The sequence below is a fragment of the Sciurus carolinensis genome, chromosome 7 (genome assembly GCF_902686445.1).
Source record: "Sciurus carolinensis chromosome 7, mSciCar1.2, whole genome shotgun sequence".
NCBI classification, from domain to species: domain Eukaryota; kingdom Metazoa; phylum Chordata; class Mammalia; order Rodentia; family Sciuridae; genus Sciurus; species Sciurus carolinensis.
In genome coordinates this window covers 33251067-33267013 of record NC_062219.1, presented here as the reverse complement: position 1 = coordinate 33267013, position 15947 = coordinate 33251067, and the positions used below count along the sequence as shown (strand labels likewise).

General features: G+C 33.0%; 1 protein-coding gene across 1 annotated transcript in view; it reads right to left on the bottom strand.

Moving 5' to 3' along the window:
• The window catches only part of Med23 (mediator complex subunit 23), a 45716-nt gene that overhangs the window by 12012 nt on the left and 17757 nt on the right, over window positions 1-15947 (bottom strand). The window contains 12 exon segments of the mRNA XM_047557439.1: window positions 1010-1134; window positions 3739-3902; window positions 4569-4743; window positions 5943-6085; window positions 7319-7564; window positions 9195-9255; window positions 9258-9278; window positions 9281-9338; window positions 10982-11068; window positions 11070-11104; window positions 11107-11125; window positions 12914-13114. Coding sequence (XP_047413395.1) covers window positions 1010-1134; window positions 3739-3902; window positions 4569-4743; window positions 5943-6085; window positions 7319-7564; window positions 9195-9255; window positions 9258-9278; window positions 9281-9338; window positions 10982-11068; window positions 11070-11104; window positions 11107-11125; window positions 12914-13114 — 1335 coding nt within the window.

Here is a 15947-nt window from a genome sequence, read left to right as displayed (position 1 = left end):
AATATTCCATATATACCACAAATCATATATAAAATTATATTATAAAAATTATATATATTAATTATAATATAATATTATAATTATATATACCATAGTTTAGAGAAATTCAAACTAAAACAACTCTAAGATTTCATCTTACTCCAATTAGAATGGCTATTATCAAGAACACAAACAATAATAGATGTTGGCGTGGATGTGGGGAAAAAAGAACACTTTTAAATTGCTGGTGGAGTTGCAAATTGGTGCAGCCACTCTGGAAAGCTGTGTGGAGAATCCTCAGAATACTTGGAATGGACTCACCTTTCGACCCAGTTATCCCACTCCTCGGTTTATACCCAAAGGACTTAAAATTAGCATAGTACAGTAATGCAGACACATTGATGTTTACAGAAGTTCAATTCTCAATAGCTAGATTGTGATACCAACCTAGATGCCCTTCAACAGATGAATGGATAAAGAAACTGTGGTATATAACTTTTTTTTTTGACAGTGATAAGTTTTTGTTTTTTTTTTTAATTTTCAGGCATGCATATAGGGGTAATAATGTCTGTCTCAATCTATCATCCTTCCCATCCCCACCCACTGCACCCCTCCCCTACTCCCCTGAGGTTTTGTCTTTTGATTATAAGTCAGGTATATAGTTTAGATGTGAGATTTTTTAAAAAAAGTTCGGTTATGTATAGCATATATGCACTCTATAAAGCTCCATTAAATTATATCTTTTTCCATTTTAATTGAGAAATATTTTCACATAATGTGTTAACTTGTGTGAGATTCTAAAAATGTTAATTATTAAGATGAAGTTATAATAGTTAAATTTTCAGAAACAAGTCCCACGACAGAGCAGAATGAAGAACAACTCAAGAGATTATGGATATAAAAGTAAGTTTTTACAAACGAAATACAAGCTAATTATCACTGGATGTCACCAAGATTCTCTTCAAAATGACACTGTGAATGGGAAGAAAGATTTCGTATGTACTCAATATGTCATTCAAGACCAAATTACCTGTAGTGGGCCTGGAAAACAGCTAAGGGTATGTGAAGCCCAATTATGAGGAGTAAAACTCATGATAGTCTGAAGTATGTCTTTACACCAAGTTCCTTGAATTGAATCAGAGCCTGTAAAAAAATCTAAACATAAACAAACAGATGTAATCCAGATATAAGTGATCATGTCCACAACTCAATTATACAGAACATAACAATTATGTATCTTCAAGAATTTCACCACAGTGTATTCATGGCTTCCCTAATTATGTTCCACTTAGGGTCTAATTTTTCTTAGTTTATGAGTGAGTGACTTGGATTATCAATTAGGAAATATGAACAAGATAGTGAAGAGGAATCTCCATCTCACTCTTTCATTTTTCTTTTTAGATTATTAGAGTATCAGTGACACAACAGTGGGACAGGCCACACTACTGTTCATTTAGTTCACCTTGACAATGATTTATAAGATTTTTATCCAGTGAAAAGAAATAAGAAAGTAGATGTCTTTTCTGGTGATTGAAAAACCTACATACTACATGTGTATATCTCTCTAAAAAAGAGGTTTATTCATATGAAATAATATAGTTTGCATGAATATATTTGTGGTTGCTTAATATCTTTTTTTTTTTTTTTTTTTTTAAAACAACCATTCTTAATGTGTGGCCTGCTGATCTCTGGGGATCCCCAATGTTCTTTCAAGAATTATGTAAGGTCAAAACCTATTCAAATAATAATACCAAGATATCATTGGCTTTTTACTGTGTCAATGTAATACTAATGGAGCAAAAAAACAATTGTGGTAAAATTGCTGGTTCTCAGTACAAATAAAATAGATCATCAGACTATAAACCAACAACCATTATATTCATCACAGTACCTTCTCAGTGATTAAAAAAAAGTACAAAGTTTACTAAAGAGTATCATCAATAAGTTATGATGTGTTTTTAAAATTACAATATATTCTTAAAAAGCTAGCAGAAAGAATTTTAAATGTTTTTACCACTAAGAAATGAGGAATGTTTGAGGAGCTAAATATGCCTACCCTGATTTGAATGTTACACAATGTACACATATACCAAAACATCCTGGTATCCCATAAACACATACAATTTTATTTGTCAATTAAAAGTGACTTAAAATGACTATGTTGATAAAGCTGTAAAAAATTATTAACCTCAATGCATTTTTAATATTCTATATGACAAAATGGGAAACATGAGCAAAGCGTTCCAAACTATAGGGTGTCTTGAAGTAAAATATTTGTGTAATTAAGTACTGAGTTAAATTGCTGATTTTTTTCATGGAATTTCAATTTCATTTAAAGAACATGGACAGAAAACTGTAATTATTCAGTCTTGGACATTAGCAGACATTATTTTGGAAATTATCAAAGTAAGCCTGTTACTTCAAACAAATGACAGTATATTACCAATGATAAAATTTCATGTTTCAAGCGAAAATTAGAATATGGGAAAATTTATCTTCACCACCATGACTGTAAGAATTTTCCAAAACATGGAGCTTTTCTTATGAAATTTGAAGTGATATTAACAAATGTGATTTTGATATCAGATAATGAATTATGTCAACATGTGCTAGAAATATAAAATTAAGTGAATCAATATTTTCCAAATGACCAATTCACAAAATTATAATTTTTTAATATAATTTCACATGGATTAAACTATCCTTTAATTTGTGAAATAGGGCAACAGATTATAGTCTAACAATGAAGTAAAAGTTAACTGAGAGGGTTTTGGATTTCACGGATTTCACAGTGCAGTTAATCTTTAAGAATTATCAAGTGTCCAATTTTGCTGTGATGTCAAAGAATACTCACAATTATCTGAAAGGGGTATTAAAAGACTTTTCCCTTTTCCAACTGTGTATCTGTTAAGAGGCCATACTTTCTCCACTTACTTTATTTATTTGTTTGTTTATTTATTTATTTATTTATTCTTATAGACTGCATTTTGATTCATTGTACACAAATAGGGTACATTTTTTCATTTCTATGGTTGTGCATGATGTAGATTCATACCACTCATGTACTCATACATGTACACAGGATAATGATGTGTGTCTCATTCCACAATCTCTCATACCCCCATCCCCTCCTCCCTTTCATTTTCCTCTATGTAATCTAAAGTTCCTCCAATCTTCTCTCTCTCTCCACTTACTTTAGTTAAATAACATTGACATATTGTAACAGATTAAATGTAGAAGCAGATATGAGAATCCTGCTACCTTCCTTTATACCAGACATTAAAGAGTGATGCAACAGGCAAAACAATGGCACTCGTTCACTAAAATCTTATTCTATAAAATAGACTTTTGTTTTTGTTAGATATTATTTATGTTAATATATGAGCAGTTTATTCTTAAATGAATTAAAACTTCTCCTTCTTAATCTCTTAGATAGCAATTATTCATATAATCCATAAACAGAAACTCTTTGGGAAGTAAAAAATCTTTTCTAAAAGTATAAAGCAGTCATAAAATTGAAAAAACTCAAGAACCACTACTTAAAAATTATGATAAAATGGCTGAAAGTGATGTTCAAGCTGGTTAAAATGATGGTATACAAGATCTTCCATTAATAACAGAAATAGTTATTTTGATATCTTTACTTTTTTTTAAACAAATTAAAAGTATCCTTTTAGTATGTTCTCCCCACAGTAATCAGTAGAATGACAGCACACTTTTATCTGTTGTTGTTCATTGCAGTCAGTACCACAGTCATACCTGTTACATGAGTTGCTCTGGCTAAGGTCAGTATCAAGGCTCGGTTCAGTTCTTCAGATTCCGCAGACAGCACTGTTTTGGGATCACTAAGGAAACGTGTAAACTGCGGCTGTACCTCTGAGCTACCTAATGCTGTTATAAGCCTGAGTGCAGTGCTCTCAACGCTTAAAGAAGGGCCAAAAAAAAAAAAAAAAAGAAATATGAGAAAGGTACGTATAAAAGTTCAAAATTAGGAGACTAAACCTAATTCTAGGTCAATTGAACTGTAAAAGCATGAAAACTATAAATTTTCCTTCTTCAATTAAAAGAAAGCACTCTTTTTTATGTGAGAATGAGTATTGCTTAATTTGTTAAAAAAGACCTGAGGTACCAAATTTTACAGTAAAAATCATCTGACATTTCCACATGTTCAGAAAAAGACAGCTTGCGGTAAGTAGGACTAAAAACTTTCATGCAGATATACAGCATTTCAAAAATTACATTTTTCTATTTGAAATAAACTTTCAGTTAAAACAAAATCAAAATGTTACTTTAACCACAATCTGAAGTATGTTTAAATCCAGCATTCTAAGGTGATAGGTTAGAACATAATAATAAAGGCCTTCAAAGTACTCATTTTCAGCCCAAAGGTCCTAAAGGGTTCAACTATCTTTATCAATTTCTATTCATAAATTGATCCTCACTTCTACATTAGAAATATAATACTTTAGAAACAGAAGAATTTCATGACAAAAATAAAAAATAAAAAATGATACAGTGAAGTATCAAGTTCTCTACCTCCAACAAAGTTTCTTATAAATCTTAAGGAATGGAGGGCTTCACTGGCTCACCAAAGATGGAGCTGGTTCTGGTCTGTTTGTGCAACTGCAGCCAAAGTATGAAGATGACTCAGGAGCTGCACTCTGTAATGAGGCTGAATGTGGTGCATCCGGTAGCTGAACATCTCAAGGAGTGTGTGCAAGATCCCCCAAGCATTAGACTTGAAAACAGTTGGTAAGAGCTGACCTGGGGGAACATAATTTAAGCAACCAAATATTAAAAGCTATGCACTAAATGTCTGAAGAAAGTCAAACTGAATAAAATGTATGTATGGATCACAAAGAAATACACACATATTTTTCACTTGTTCTCCTTATTTTCCACTTTATTGTATGGAAAAATATCTATCCTAGTTATAAAACCAAGTTTGTTTTTCTTTCTGGAACTGGGTAAATGAGATTGAAATTAATCTGGGAAAATGAGACAAGATATGAAAACTAATTATTTTAACCTTCCTCACTTCTTAGTCATTTAAAAAATTATTTTCAAAACGTTTTAATGTTCCCAACCTTTTAAAATATGTGGTTCACTTTTCCTTTTTGTAGTGCTGATGACAGAACCCAGGGCCTCATGCTTGCAATGAGCAACTACCACTGAGCTGTGTCCCATCCCTAGGTTTATTTTTTAATATAAACAAATTGTATCACATCCTCCTTTGCTTTCTCCTCCCTCCCAAGAAAGTTATATTCGACTCTAATTTATGAGGAAATAAGAATTATTATATATAAAGATTAAATTGTATTGGTGAAAAGTAAGAATTACCATTAATCAGAAAAAATACTTCCATATAGAAAGTATTACTTAGAACTGCTAACAGCTAACATACATTACATCATGTCTTCTGCAATGAAGGCTAACTCCTTCCTCATTACCAGTTAGACTCAGTACCCACCTCAGGACTATACTGTTGCCTTTAACCAGAAACCACCTGCAGGAGGACATAGATCTTATCTGTTCTGCTCACTGCAACTCATTACCCTTTTCTTTTTTTTTTTTTTTCTTTTTATTGTTTTTTTTTAGTTATACGTGACAGTATAGTCCATTTTGATAAAAATTATACCCACAGTGAATATATCTTATTCTAATTAGGGTCCCAGTCTTGTGGATGTACATGATGGTGGATTTTTTGTGATGTATTTGTATATGTACATAGGAAAGTTACTACCCTTTTCTTATCACATAACTTAAAAATGTAACTCATTCCCCTGATTTCACATTTCCTGTCCCTTTTATTTGGCTTTGTTTTTCTCTATAACATGCAACACCTGATACATTGCATATTTTACTTATTAGATTTATTGTCTGTCCCCCTCAATAGCACAGAAGAATATCCATTGAATTAATGAATGAGTTAATGGTTATAAACACAAAAAGTCCTGTCTTACTGATAAATCCTTTGATGCCCAATGACTCTATTTCCATATAGACCAATAAACGACTGTAAGTTTCCACTAGGGCTGGAGCCAATGCCACACTGGTCTTTGCATGAGCAAGTTTTATCACCCTGGTTGCAATGCTGTGAATAAGGCTGAGGATAAAAAAAGAAAAGAAAAGAAAAATCCATAATTTTTACATAAATATAGGCATTACTCTATTCATGGGTAACTCAACATATATCTGAACTGACATGATTTGAATGGACTTGACTCATTTGACACATTTAAGTTGTGTAGAACACTTGGTAATCATGCACTGCACAAATGGAAACAACTCCCATTTTTATGGTGCTTTCTGGTCAGGGGTGTATGTGCTTTCCACAGGTATCAAGATCCCCCTGCTCATGGAAAAATAAACTTTGGCTATAGCTCAAAAGAGCAAATTTGAATACTTTTAGTCTGCTTTTCTTTTCAAACATGTAGCTAACAACAATTGAGAAATTAAGTAACTTTTGTCACAGAATTAATAAATCACTGCTAAAACCCAAGTTCAAGTGGCAGCACCATGAGACTGAACTCTAAATTCTCCAGTTGTCCTTAGTCCCTTCCACAAGCACATGCCTTCATGTGCACTGACATCAGGCTTCCTATTTTTCTGTGCAAGTCTTTACTCATCTTAGCTGGTTTCTCCAGGCACTTGAATTTCTAGAACTTTTATCTTTCAGAAGATGTGACAATTCAAAAAATGTCCCTATTATAATCAATAAAATAAAAGCCTTAAAAATTTCACATTTCTGAACTCAGCAATTCTACCTATAAAAAATTATTTAATAAAAATGTAATTAACAAACAATTAAAAAGAAAATGCAATTATGGATGGTGAAAGACTGCAATGAAAATAATCACCACCATCCTCTTTAACTATGAGACATTGCAAAAAAAGTTACAAGCCAACAATGTGGAAATGGTTAAATCATCATTTACAGTCTCATAAAAACCTTCTTTGTAACAATTTGAAAAATGCCTTTGAAAAACTCTGGAGCTGAAAGGTGCCTGACTGATTTTTATTGGAAACACATGATTATCAAATAGCAAAACAAATTCAAATATTTATCCACAGGGGGAAAAAAAGACTAACAATATACACAAAATAATTCTACAATGCTTATCTCTTAAGGAAGGATTATGAGCAATTATTTTCTTTGTATTTACTTGTATATGCTAGAATTCCTACAATAAACAACATTCATTTTTGTACCAAAATATATCTAATTATTTTTTAAATGCACCTGACCATAAAACAATACATACAATCATAAAACCAATGTTTGTCCTATACTGGTATCAATTCCCAGACATGGAGCAAAAAAACAAAAGGAACGTACCTCATTTTGGCATGAACTGTCAATGAATCCAGGAGGTTCATTGGTAAGGGAGTTATAGATGCAGAAGCCAAACAGCTTGTTCCTGGGAGAGGTATCCTCATAATTCCATTTCCATAAATAGTTTCTACCAGGGCTCCCATGGGTAACGTAAAACATTCTGAATTTGTAGAGTATGCATTACACAACAGGGCAATCTTATAGTCATTCATCTGTAAACTTTTATTTCTCAGACTCTGCTGTAAGAACCTAAAAATTCACATTTATTAAACAGGAAAAATACAAATAATTTCCATGAAATTAAACTGAATTTTTAAAATGTTCAATTTTATGCATCTATTTGTTATCTTTATAACCATAGAGAGTATAATTTCTTTCAAATATATAATGGAAATACACACAAAATTTTGGTAACATTTCAGAAGAAATTTGAATAGTTAAAATTTAACAATTAATGAATATTTGTTAAGTATATATTACATATACAACAATGGATTAGGCTGTTCCAGAGAAATAACCCACGAGTGCATTAACTAGGCTTCTATTTCTTATCCATCTACCTAAACACAATATACGCCTTCATCATTAGTATCATTAAGAAACGGTGATTTTAAGTCCTTTGGTTATAAACCGAGGAGTGGGATAACTGGGTCAAAAGGTGGGATAATTGGGTCATTCCTAAGTTTTCTGAGGAATCTCCACGTACTTTTCAGAGTGGCTGCACTGATTTGCAACTCACAGCCACAACACTATTTAGAGTAGCTCAATTCACAATAGCTAGATCGTGAAACCAATGTAGATGCCCTTCAAGATGAATGGATAAAGAAATTGTGGTGTATATACACAATGGAATATTATTCAGTCATAAAGAATAATAATCTTATGGCATTGCAGATAAATGGGCGAAATTGGAGAATATCATGTTAAGTGAAATAAGCCAATCCCAAAAAACCAAAGGCTGAATGTTTTCCCTGATAAGTGGATGGTGATATTTAATGGGGGTGAGGGAGTGGGGAATGAGAGAATGAGGAACTTTAGATTACATAGAGGGAAATGAGAGGGAGGAGGGAGAGGGAGTATGAAAAATGGTGGAATGAGACAGACATCATTACCCTACGTACATGTATGATTACACAAATGGTATGAATCTACATCGTGCACAACCATAGAAACAAAAAGATGTACCCCATTTGTGTACAATGAATCAAAATACAGTCTGTAAAAATAAAAAAATAATTAAAAAAAAAAAAGAAATGGTGATTATGGGTATTTTGTAAAATGAAAGCCACATGAAGCATTGAGTCTGACTACCCTAAGACTCCTATGAAGAGATTTGTCAGTCCTTTCAGAAGAATTTCTAGGGGGAAGTTCAGCTATTCTTAACACCCTGCACTGAAGCACTGTCCTATTGGGAAAAAAGCACTTTCCTTTAGTCATTTCAGCTTTGGAAAACATGCCAGCCATGCCAGTCCAATCAGCTCCATCAGTCTTGGCAGCCCAGGGAGTGAGAGATGTCTCTGTCAGATCATGCTCAAATTCGAAACATTTGAGAAATTTTGAAATATTTTCACATTAATAAGAGCTAAGATGATTCAATTAAATTAAAAACTTTAAAGTGAAACATGTAAAAACAAAGATCAGCCTTAAAAATTTTAAAAATTCTGCTAAAACATTCAGCAGGATTGATTCATCTTATAGTTGTTTTCTGATGCGGTGACTGGTCAATTTCTCTTGTTCTCACATCATATTAAATATTTACTCTCACCTCCAGTGAGTGTGGGGAGTTTTCCACACTTCACACAAATATTGAAACCAATGTTAGTCTACAATCCACTATCTAGTAAACTGAAAATTAACCATCAAACAACAAATAACTTACTCATGGTGAAGCTTTAGGGAATGAGGTATTGGAATTTGTAGATTGGAGTTGCCATTTTGGGCTTTCTATTGAGATGAATCCAATACAAGTCATTGCAAAGGCATGAGTTGACTGGGGTTTATTAATATCAGGAACTGGGATACACTGAAAAATAGCAATTAACATATTAAAAAGAGAAGAGTTAAATAACTGTATTTTAATAATCCTTTTCTGGCATTACTCTTTTTAAATATCCTGTCTTAAAAGCAAAGGAGATCAACAGAATAGAGAAAAGGAACCAGGAGATGGGAAAGAGAGGAGGGAGCTGGGAAGAGCTGGGGAGGGATATTGGCCAAATTATATTGCTAAACTATACTCATGTACTAATATGTAATGACAAATCCCACCTTCATGTATAATTACAATGCACCATAAAAATGTACAAAGAAAAAAAATAAATGTTCTTTCTTATTCTCAATGGTTCTTTGACTATTCAATAAAAAAATAGTCTGTCACAAAGCTTAGAACTATTACAAGTTATATTATTTCCATGCTTTTAACATGCCAACAAAGTAACAAAAGTTCACAGGTTCTCAGTCAAGCTTTTCCTCCTATCACAAGGATTCTCAAACAAAAACCTTTGAAAAATCTTAATTTTTTAAAAAATGAAACACATCATTATGAAATCTTATTAAATGTGATAAATATAATGAAAATATAATTTCTAGAAGTCTCATAAATGCTCTTCTATATTAAATTTGTTTTTAATTGATAATAAAAACAAAATCATACACTAATGTGTGCATAGGGTACTATGTCATATTTTGATATATTTACGCATTGTATAATCAGGTTAAACATTATCTCCTCAGACATTAATCACTTCTTCATGGTGAAAACATTCAAATTCATTCTAGCTTTCTGAGATATACAGTATATAAACACCATCTATAAAAAACACTACTATGAAAAATGTAAAAGACTCATATGATCAGAAGAGATAACAGAGGATATGTAAACATCCTACCGAGCAAGGAAACACTAGGACTTCTTACTCCCATCTAAATGCAATTTAGTACCCATTGCTCAACCTTTCTGGGCCTCCTGAAAGCATATGTGCTTTTCAAAAACATATGAAATCTAAATGACTATCACTAAGTATATTGAATATTAAATGGGTAAAATGACAGGAAGTCCAGAATTTGCTTTAAAATTGTCTGGCATTAACTAAAAAGAAGGAAAGTTGAAATAAAAATATTTCTAGGTGACGGGTACACGGGGGTTTACTGTTCTAATTCATTCTAACCTTTTTGTATTTAAAATTTCCCATAAAAGTGTTTCTAAAATATGGCAACCACCAAAACACACCATATTTTACAAATTTTATACAACAGAACAGGGGGTGGAGACATACTGAGGCTCAACTGACAAAGAAAAATAGATATTAATACTTTCGTTACTGATCATTCAATGATGGGCATAGATTAATAGTGTTAGTGCCTTTTATTTGTATTTATTATTTTTGAGGCAGGGTTTCGCTATGTTGCCCAACCTGGTTGCAAATTCTTGGAGCAAATGATCTACCTTTCCTTCCCAGGTATCTGGGACTACCAGTCTTATTTTAAATAAGGAAACTAGCATCAAAAGAGACCGAATGCCCAATCCATGATCACAATTAGCCATTGAAATGGAGGGGAAAACCTCCCCCAAATTCAGTGCTCTTTTCACAAAATCACAGTAAAATTCTTAAACATAAATTAGATGTAATTATTCACTTATCACACTGTTAACTACTCAGTAAAACTTACTTCTTTTTCTGGGTAGAGCAGATCAAAGAGCTTCATGACAGGGAGAAAATCAGCTAGCGCATTTTTCTGAATACTTCCAGAAATGAATTTGCAGGAGAACCCACATCAAATGATCTCTGCCTTGATTAGTCCTCGCCCTGCTAACTGGTAAAAGATGTTAAGTACAAATGTACACACAGCTACTTAAAGAGTCAGATGTAGGAAACTGTGGGCTTTTCCTTGATAAAGGCTTGGGTCCCCAGCTGATGGAAACTGTGTGGGAGACGATGGAACCTTTAGGAGGTGAACCTAGTGGAAAAAGTTAGGTCATGGGGGTGAATCCTTGAAGGGGATACTAGGTCCTCAGACTGTTCCTCTTTCTTTGCTTCCTAGCTGCCATGAAGTGAACAGGTTTTCTCTGCTCTGATACACTTGCCTTGCTGCAGGCCAAAGGCAACATGTGCTGAAAACCACTGAAACTGTAAGCCAAAATATACCTTTTCTCCTTATAAGCTGTTTATCTCGGGCATTCTGGCATAGCAATGTAAAGTTGACTAACACACCTGGTTTCTGTACTAGAAAGTCAACATCCAACCTTGATGTTAAGTAACTATTCAGGACATATCACAGAAAGCCTGCTAAATTATTTTACTACTATATATACAGGTCTCCTGTTCAAAATAATTATGTACATTAAAAATTCAAAGTTTTAGAACATAATTAAATTGATCCCCTACGCATGAGAATTAAGTTCAATATAGGGTAATTCGTATTAAAAATATTTTATCAAAACATAATTTACTACACCAAAAGATCATTGTTTTAAATTTAAAATCTTCAAGGACTGGTTATCAAAAAACACTTCCCTTCTTACTATAGAGTTAACAGAAACCAGTTGTAGGGGAAGGGGTGTGGTGAAAGAAATTATGAACAATTTGCTTCCAAATAATCCATGCTATAGAAATGTTACAGATGTTAACGTTTACTTTATTACCACTTGAGTTGTCTAAAACTTTATATCTTAAACCAGCTCTTCCCACAAATGTACTCTTCTACTTGTTTTCCCTTTCTTTGATCTACCGTCCTTGCCTTCTATCTGTAACCAAATTGGCCAACCTCACCTCACTCCCTGCTGTCAGTCTCCTAGTCCTGTGCTCACCTCAGCACACGTGATCTCTGGTTCATCCTCTCTATCCTGGTGTAGGTCTTCAGCATCTTTCACCTAGTCCACTGCAGTATCTCCTTTACTAATTTCCTTGCTTCTAATTTTGACCGCAACAATGTCCATTCACCATCTTCCTTCATGGGGCCCTTAGCAATAATTTTTCCAACTTAAATATGATGATTGCCTTTCCCACCTAATTGCTACCAAAGAAAATCTAAGCTCCCAGGGCTGCATAAAGTTCTCTATATCTGTCCCCGCCCTTCCTCACATCAACACTTTCTTCTTTACAGTCTTCTTTTATTCTCACATACCTTCATACCTTCCCAAATGATGACCTTATTATTAGGAAACACTTTACAATCTTTCCTCTTAGGAAATGTCTACTCATCCTTTAAGTGTTAGCTTAAAGCTCTCTTGAGAGATGGCTTTATTAGGGATGACTCATTCCTACTGCAGGGAAACATGCTTCCATGATGACAACTATTAGATAATACTCAAGTTGTTCACATGTGTCTCGTCCTGTAGTGAGGTGTTTCTTGAGGGTACTACAGTGGCTTTTCATCTGTATTCCCCAGTCCTTGCATTGTGAATATGTAGAATGAAGGAATGAATTCAGTTTTCAAAATGACAAGAAAGTGAAAAGTTAAACAAACATAAAAGTACTGAACAGGACAAAATTAGGGCTCTAACTTCTGCTATCGCTGAAACCAGTAGGCAGTGCCCATGCTAGTTTAAAACAGACTAATTAACAGGTGTGATGGCTCTGACTAAAAGACTTGGTACATTACCTTCTGATGAAGAGAAAGGACCATATGTGGAAAACTGGCAAACTTGGAAAAGCACAAAGAAATGAGCTGACTTGAGAGATGCTGCCACAACAGTTGGCTTGTTCCCCCATCATCAAACTTCTCCTCGGTCTCGGACCGCTCCATGGCATACACCACCAGATCCACCAACTGGTCCTCCAGCACAGGGCAGCGCTGCTTGTGCTGTAGGGCAGAGATTAAATACAGTATTCCAAAAGCCTCCCGGTTAGTTTCAGAAGTAACCAGTTAATGGGCATTAATTGTACAAGAGGCCAGGAAGCATGGAATGAAATTGAACTTAAGAAGTTAAGGTTAGATTTAGTCTATTAAAGCTGCATCATGTCACATTATCATAGAGGATGAGTTTCATGAAAAAATCCTTTTCATGTTCTCCTTCAAAGAGACTTCCTACTAACTTTGACTTCCACTACTGTCATTGTTTCAATTTGACAAAAGGCATTGTGCAGTACAAAATCTCACTATTTATCCTTTGAAAAAAGAACATTTTAAAGACATATGAAATGGAACCAGTGTTAATTTTGTAATCTAACTCAAAGGATGAACACCCTGAATTTTCAGGGGATCAAATTATGACAAAGAACAAATAAACCAGTACGTGAATCTATAATTTTAAAATAACCACAAGTTTACACTATCTTTGACTACTGAGGTAAACCTAAATAGTTGTTAGATTACACCAATGTTGTGTTTTTCAGTGAGTGATAATAATCCTGATACTGAAATGGAAAGTTTTTCCACAATTGAAAAAAAAAAGATCTCCAAGTTCATTTCTGCCCTTCCCCCTTGAAAGTCAAACATAATGCAGCTTTTAATTTAGAGTAGACCATTTAAAAGTCTAAAACAAGAAAAAGAATTGAGTTTATAACACTAACAATGAAAATGCAACTTCCCTTTCTAGAGGCAAAAAGATTTGTATTTTGAAAGTGATTTTAAAAATATATTTTTACCAAAGAAGCATGTTAAATCATATTTTAAAAGTCACTTCATTTTTCCTTTACAAATACACTATATGACTTATCAGCAGGCCGTTCACAGCCTTCTAAAAAATACAATTACTAATATTGCTTTCCTCTAGACTTTAGATAAAATGATCAGTTTTTTGCCATGAAAAAGGGATATATTTCTTCAAATTAGAGAAAAAAATGCAAATGGGGACAAATTTGGAAATAAACAAAACATAATGAATTGCATCCCCTCTTTTGCTGCTCTTTGCCAGCTCCAAATTGTAAAGCTCCAATATAGCTGCACTTTCTGGAAAGCATGCAAATAAAACAAACATCTATCCAAAACAGTAAGCATCAATGGTTGTTTCATATTTTTTCCAAAAACACAATGCCATGATCACAGTTCAACCACATTACAGGTTTACAAATAGCAATATTAACACCACCAGTTGAGACTACAGTACTTTTCCTCCAAATGTAATTGTCATTATGAAGCAGAGCAAAGTGCAACAGACAACACTACAGATATTTCTTAAACCAGCATGCAAAACTACTGTGTACAGGGCTTGAAATTCACTAGTTCTGCCAACCACCAACAACCTAAGAAATGTGTCAGACACACACAAATTTAGAGTGAGATCATTCAAAGTATACAAGAGTCAGAAAAATTTGTGAAAAAGAATAAAGCCAGGATTTCCAGTAGGAATTTTTCACTAGTGATGGGAATTTGCTTCTCATTTGGAAACTAAACAATTTGTCATCTAGTTCTCCATTCATGTTGATCTTCCATCAATCTACTTGAGGAAAAAAGAACAAACTAAATAAAATTGGTAGTTAATACTTGAGTCATTTTGGAGGTTTCCCTTTTTAGTATTAGCTATTTAATTTTTAAAAACTAGATTTTCACCTGCATGTTTTTAGGCATGTCATGATAGTCATTTATTTAATGACTAAAAAGAAAAACCAAAACTATTAAAATTTTGACAATGTAAAAACAACTAGGAAAGTTACAGTTAAAGCTAAAGATCTTTCAATATATGCTATTACTCAAAATTATCCTTAACTTTTCTATTAACAATTAAATCCACTAAGATTCTTTGTGGTGCCTAATGTCTTGTTATCTGATAGTAGTAGAAGATCCATAGGATTAACTATAAATTTCCCAGATGTTTTTGGTTAAAGCCAAGGATATTTCTCAAAACAAGTTTAAAGATAGCCTCAAACATGTTGCTTTGTTTCTCTGATAATTTTGATAATATCCAAAAGAAAGGTCTGAACTATAAATGATCTATGTTGCCATTCTCAAATAAGTTTGTTTTAGTTTTTGATTATTAAAAAACAGGTACATTAAATTATTTAAAAAATAAGTAAATTAAAATAACTATTAAAATAGGTACATAAAAAATTAAGACTTTACCACACATCATTTTTACACAATGGAAACAAATGAACATTTGCCAACAGTTTAATGATCTATGAATAAAGAATAATTATCAATCACTAGAGTAAGATAATTCTGCAAGTCAATGATGCTATTCCTATCTATGGTTATGTACATCTTGCTTCCTGAAAGTGTTGGTAAATTTAAGTCTTCAAAATACTGATATATAAGTTTAGTATTTTAGTTACATCATATTTATAGGCATATTTAGTTAAAACCTATTTTAACAATAAGAATATCTAAAATCCATTATTTTAACAATTTTATTTCTTCATAATAGCCCAAATTATACTGGAACTTTATATAAAATTTTCAGCTTTAATAACAGCTAAAACCAGGCAAAAGCATTAATAAGCCTCACCTATGTATGCCCCATTCCTTTCCACCCCTATTTAAGCTGGTAAATAATTCTTTTCAGTCTTAGTATCTTATATCCTGTACTGAGTGGCACTTGATATTTTTCACATAGCAATTCTGGTACTGCTTTTGCAATGCAAATATGATGTACAGTACTTAGGAGGGCTTAATTCTACATCATTATTTTAGTGCTCTCTATCAATTTTAAAGCAGTATCTGTTCAGGACAAAGTTGGGAGGGAAAAAAAAAAATC